Source organism: Triticum urartu, chromosome 4A (genome assembly GCF_056163025.1).
Source record: "Triticum urartu cultivar PI428250 chromosome 4A, HENAU_Tu73, whole genome shotgun sequence".
NCBI lineage: Eukaryota > Viridiplantae > Streptophyta > Magnoliopsida > Poales > Poaceae > Triticum > Triticum urartu.
Window position 1 is genome coordinate 60,938,425 of NC_141876.1, and position 6,417 is coordinate 60,944,841.

At 50.7% G+C, this 6,417-nt stretch overlaps 1 protein-coding gene across 1 annotated transcript; it reads right to left on the reverse strand.

Moving 5' to 3' along the window:
* Positions 1-1,157: 1,157 nt before the first annotated feature.
* On the reverse strand, positions 1,158-3,074 carry AZG2 (Xanthine/uracil permease family protein). Its single transcript, XM_087517760.1, has one exon. The coding sequence runs from the start codon at positions 2,985-2,987 to the stop codon at positions 1,374-1,376; it is 1,614 nt and encodes a 537-aa protein (XP_087373886.1). The 5' UTR covers positions 2,988-3,074; the 3' UTR covers positions 1,158-1,373.
* Positions 3,075-6,417: the final 3,343 nt, after the last annotated feature.

The window sequence follows — 6,417 nt, forward strand, 5'->3', positions numbered from 1 at the left end:
CAGTTATTTTTTGTACCTTTGTGTACTAGGGCTCACGCAGAGGCGTCGGGTCGGCGTTGCGAGCATTCGAGCAGGCACTAGGAGCAGAATGTTTCATGTCCTCATGCCGTGTTGTTATTGCATCTTCAGAAACTTAGATACGCTGCGTGAAAAGTAGATTTTTCCCCCTTTCAGTAAACCCTTTTCGTTAAAGAAGTGAGCTTTCAAGTGATTAGTTCAGGGAAGAGTTTATGAAGCACAATCAGGAGTAAAATGGGTGGATGCTGCTTGATTTTGGATGGCTGGATGCAGTCCTGAGCTTTTGAACAGAGTTGATTATGCCATAATTCAGACTGAACACCTCATAACAATACCTTGAAATTTCTCGAACAACTTAACTTAACAGAGCATCCAGGCGCATGAACAGTTTTAGGTTTACTTGAACCTTGGGGCTCCGATAACACGAGAGGACAAGTCGAAGCTATATTCTCGGAATCATTGACTTGCGAGACACCAGACCACACATTTCCGGCAATAGGGCCCATCCAGCTTTCGAACCACGTCCAGATGCAGATGGTTTTACTGGAGGGAAAAAGATTACGTGGCAGGGAATCGATTTTTTTGAAGGAAAGCAGCAGCCGTCGTCAGCCTTGAGACATCCCCAATCCACACGCAAAATATCCTCTTCATCCCGGTCATGATACGCACCTGTGGCTTATCTCCTGAGCTGAGCTCCTCAGTTCCCACTCCGTTCGTTTTCCAGCGAGCAATCGAACACGCTGACAGTAACTATATACAGCGTACGTGCCCATGACGCAGCAGCCAGGAGTTGGGTACACGGCAAGTTTTGCAGCTCCACGCGACGCGAGCACCGAAAACCTTTTATTACACTTTCACTTTCACGCTTGACTTGAGAAGAAAATAACCTCACAAGACAAGAGATCATGACGTGCTGCTCACAAGTTGCATCCGATACTAGTGTTTTTTGACTGTCGAACAGTAGTAACCTTGGAGTTCATCGCATATACCAATCTCAAAGTTCTCTCCTTCTGGAGGCGTCCTGCGAGTAATGATAGGTTTGACCTCTATGCAAGCAAAACCTGCCAGTACAACTTATACGAAAACAAACGTGCTGGCTAGCGAAATCAATGTGAGCATTGCCATCATGGCCGTCAAAGTACACAAACATCATGGGTCCTTGCACATCAAGAATCTCAAACGAGACGAGACCGTTCCCACTGCCGCCTTTTCCAAGCACAACTACAGTTGCTACTACCAGTACATACAGTAGTCCTAATCCCATGTCACGGATCACGATGATGCTCTGTGTCCAAACTAACCATCATCAACTAGCAGCTAGAGAAGAGACACGAGGAGGAAACAAGTTTATCCGGTCACACGGCGTCCTGCGCCGGGGCGGGGCCGACCTCCGGCGTGGCAGCGGCGACCTGGTTCCGGCGGCGGTCGTCGAGCGCCTTCCCCACCTTGCCGCACGCCAGGCCGGCCCAGTCGTACCAGTGCAGCGCGACGTAGACGGCGAGGCCGGCGATGATGCCGTTGGCGATGGAGAAGGTGAGCGGCATGAGCGCCATGGTGACGAACGCCGGGATGGCCTCCTTCATGTCGCCCCACTCGATCTCCTTGGCCACGCGCATCATCATGGCGCCCACCAGCACCAGCGACGGCCCCACGGCCCACGGCGGCACGCTCATCAGCAGCGGCGAGAAGAAGAGCGACGCCAGGAAGAAGGCCGACACGGTGACCGCGGTCACCCCCGTCCGGCCGCCCTCCCTGATCCCCGCCGTCGACTCGATGTAGGTGGTCACCGTGGTGCTCCCGAGCCCGGCGCTGAGGACCGTGGAGCCGGCGTCGACGAGGAAGGCCCGGTACTCGCCCTCGAACCCGCCGGCCCCGTCGGTGAACCCGCCATACTCGGCCATGGAGTACATTGTGCTGGTGGTGTCGAGGACGTCGACGTAGAGCAGCGTGAGCATGGCCACCCACACGCTGCCATGGCGGAAGCCACCGAAGCTGAGCTGCCCGGCCGTGGTCTTGATCATGTGGAAGTCCACCACCTTCTTGAAGTAGGAGAAGCCGGCATTGCCGGCCGGCGTGTCCGGGAACACGGTGACGCTGGTGCCTCTGATCCAAGACACGGCCGTGACGAAGACTATGCCGTATATCATGGCGCCCTTGACGTCCCTGGCGAGGCACGTGGCGGTGACGAGGAAGCCGGCCACGCCCAGCCAGAACGTGGGGCTGTGCAAGGTGCCGCCGAGGCAGGCGCCGGTGACGGGGTCGGTTTGGGAGCAGGCGGTGAGCGTGACCAGCGTGGACGGGCTCGCACCCACCATGCCAAGGCCCTGGTTCGCCTGGAGACCGGTGAAGGCTAGGAACAAGCCGATCCCGACGGCGGAGGCGAGGCGGATATTTCGCGGGATCATCCGCGCCAGCCTGGACCGGAGCCCGACGGCCGAGAGGAGGAAGAAGATGATGCCCTCCATCATGACGCCGGCGAGCGCGGTGCGGTAGGGGATGGAGCCGGAGCCGTGGAAGCCCACCATGTTGTAGGTGAAGTAGGCGTTGGCGCCCATCCCGGGGGCCAGCGCCAGCGGGAGGTTGGCGAGGGTGCCCATGGCGAAGGAACCAACCATAGCAGCCACAGCCGTCGCAACAATCAGGTCGCTCTTGGTGCGCGCCAAGCACTGCTGGTAACCCGGGTTGGACGTGCCCAGCGTGCACTCCGGCCCAGGAACGGCCGTGGAGTTACCCACCGGGGTGCAGTCGAGCACGGTGCACGGGCCGCCCGAGTCGGTGAGGATGGCGGCGTTGACGGAGATGATGTAGGCCATGGTGAGGAAGGTGGCGGCGCCGGCGCGCAGCTCCTTGGTGAAGGAGCTCTTGCGCGCCTCAAGCTTGAAATACCTCCCGACGCTGCTCGCCGCGACGGAGCGGTTGACGGCGGCCTCGGCCTCGGCGAGCCTGCGCCATGGCGCCGTCCCCTTCATGGCTGGGTTTTTGCTCTGCTCTGATGTTTCTCGACTCTTGCTTAGGATTAGGATTGTGCGAGATTGGTGGTGTTCCGAGGAAGAGGGTCCGTCCCTGCTCTTATACGAAAACACGAGTAGGGAGTTCGACGGAGGTGGGCCCACTCACGGCCTCTTTTCCCGGGAACGGCGCCCACACAGAATTTAGTGGGCCCGCCTTTCAGTTATTTATTATTTTTGTCCAAAGGAAACTCATCGTACTGGTACCACTTTCGTGACGCAAATGTCGCTGCACGACTTTCAGGAACTGGGGTTTGCACTTGGCAAGTTTTAGGTTACTTCTAACGTATTGTTTCTTAGTGCATGTCTTTTTTTTAGAGAGATTGTAGTGCCTGTTATACACAAATGTCTAGAACAACTATTTCCTCAAAACTCTTAAAAAAACTATTTCCACAAAAGAAAAAGTTCTGGAACAACTATCTTTTTTTTTGCGAGTTTACAACACCTAGTATCTCAATATGTTGCAATTTATATAGATTAAGCATATAAATTCGTTGTGGTAGATAAGAGTTAGTGTACATGTATACATCAGTTTTGGTGCATTTCCGTTCTATAAGCTGCAAAGTGAAGTCGTACGATGCGTGTACACCAGTCCTAAAAAACACCAATACCACCTGTGTACCTGCTTGAATGAACTGGATACTAATGATCCACTAGGTTATGTTAATCAAAGTGTCTGGCTTCCCGCGAAAAAGTCAGAAGTTTGGCCAAGCCAAGCAGGCCACGAGATACTTTACGCTAGTACTCCTATATTCCAACAATTCCAAATTATAGAGTAGGTGAAGGCACTCCAGCAGCCTGTTTGAATGAACCCGTAGGTAGGGTACGTACGCTTGTTTACATGGCAAAGTTGCGCGTTAAAAACACAAAAAGGAGTTGAAGACGTACAGCGTTGGGTATATATCTATATCTCACAACTTGAGCGGGCTTTAATGATCTCCACCAGCTTTGTATAATTTCTGCTATCATGGTCCACGTGCCAGCCCATCATGCATAGCCCGCATATACTATCGGAATCCAGCACTCTCGACGCAGTCTTCCAGGTTAAAAAAAGGCGGCCATCAATCATGGTGGAATCTCGGCACGTCTGTACCCTGTGTAAGAACGTGTATTTTCTCGGGCGAAGTCCTGTAAATAAATACGTATAGGTATGGAATCTGTGACGCGTGAATTGGTATGGGCTTGGAATGCTGGATCTCTGGCCATCTGAGCTCGTGTACGCGTACGTAGTACGATGAAGTTCACATGCGTTGATGCACTGCACTTGTGGTGGTACCGCGGGTGATGTGAGAGATTTTGTCTCGTCTCCGCGACGGAACGGTTTCTGATGACACAGCGTTTATTCGTTCGGTTGGAGAAGCATACGTACGCACATGCCGGTTTCTCATGGTAGAAACAATAATATTGGGCTTAGGGTTTCCTTGCATCCCGCCCGCCCACATCGATCTACCTCATCTCATGCGGTATTAGGGCCATGGAGGGGCGGTGGGTCCCGGTCTTTGCCGGCGCGGGGAGGGGGGCTCATACATCGTTTGTAAGTGTTTTTTTGAGTTTGTTTAGGGATTGTATCTTGCTCAGAAAGGCGAGGCGGTGGCAAAAGATGGAATAAGGTTCTCTCCGCCTAGCCCCTGTCCCGACGATGCGTCTCACGTTGTCGAAGAGTGTGTGGAGGTGTGTCTCCGGTGAATCTCACGGGATTCGGTTGGCGGTTGTCTTCGGTAAATCACATGGATCCAGTCTTCGTTCGTCTATGTTCATGCGTCAACAGATTAGACCCTTTCGATCTATGCTTCTCTCCATCGACGGTGGTTGCTATTCTGGTGCGCTAATCCTTTGGGGTCTTAGCATGACGGTTGTCTACTACAATAAGGTTTGTCCGACTTCGTTGAGAGAGAGGCGATGATGGTGGGGCGCCTTCGGCTCGCGCCAGTGATTGTGGTCGTCGCTAGATGGTCTACAGACATAAATGTAATTTTTGTTATTATTATTTTTTGCAATTTTACTTTTGTATTCTTTGTACTGTCATGTTTGAGAAAATAGGTTCGAAGTTCCCGCAAAATAATACTAATAACTGTGGGCATTCTCATCTGAAAAAAACAATAATGGTGGATGTTAAGACTTTTTTTGCGGAGAAACATAGGAATTCAGACTGCGCACAACGTGGAAACATTTATTTTGCGCAAATAAAGAACGACTCTCACGAAGCTTCGTGCTAATCACTAGCCATTTCCCCTTTCCCGCTAGCTCGCCGGTGCTTACCAGCAAAGTGAAGTAGCAACTCGATCGTATCGATCTTTCACCGGGAGGAGGCTGTCAATTAAGCCTTGGTCCCCGACTCCACGAACACATGCATGCATTGACCCGAAAGGTGTAAATCTCACGCAAACACGCAAGATTATCGTTAGTGGCACTGGGTATGGTCGATCTTACACCGATTCTGATTACGTGACAATATGTCTGGAACACCGAAACCAGTTAACTAGGGTAGGCACATAGGGCTTTATGGAGGGGCTAGCTGCTGGTCTACTAACTCACGTTCTCGTACATACGACATATAGAACTAACGACAGAAGATATCCTGCGTGAGAATGGAAAATTCTCAGTGGAGTCTATGTAGCGTTAATCCAGTCCGATATGCCAGTTGATAATAATAAGAAGATCTGGAAGATGAAGATACCTTTTAAGAATAAAATATTTGCAGGGTATCTTCGTCGCGGAATCATTCTTATTAAAGATAACCTTATCAAAAGGAATTGGCATGGAAGTCCGCGATATGTTTTTTGTCATCATGATGAGACAATAAAACATTTATTCTTCCAATGCAAATTGGCTCGGTCTATATGGTCAGTCATTCAGATAGCTTCTGACTTGTATCCTCCTTGTAGTGTTGCCAATGTATTTGGCAACTGGGGATTGATCACAGGTTTAATTAGAACTCTTCTTAGGGTGGGAGCGCTAGCCGTTATTTGGTCGCTTTGGCTATGTAGAAATGATAAGATTTTTAACGATAAAAGTACTTCTCTAATGCAGGTTATCTACAGATGTACCGGGACTCTTCGTTTATGGTCCTTTCTACAACGCGTGGAGAATCGAGACCTATTTACGAAGGTGTGTACACGATTGAAGGATACGGCGAGGGATAATTTTATCCAACATGGGTGGCAACATGATCATAGGATTGGCCCACCTCCGCTTTAGGCGTTATACAAACTCTATATTTGTATTCCGCCTATCTATTTTTCGTTTTTGCAGAGGACTTTGTGTGGCTGTGTGCATCTTAGTTATGCAGAGGCTGGGTGTAATGCTTAAACCTTTTAAGTAATAAAGCGTTCCTTTTCAAAAATCCTGCGTGTTGCTGCCGGAATTGATCGATGAAAATTTAAGTTAAGAA

Bases quoted from the DNA above. Each gene is read 5' to 3' on its own strand.
- AZG2 (XM_087517760.1), bottom strand. From the start codon at position 2,987: ATGAAGGGGACGGCGCCATGGCGCAGGCTCGCCGAGGCCGAGGCCGCC.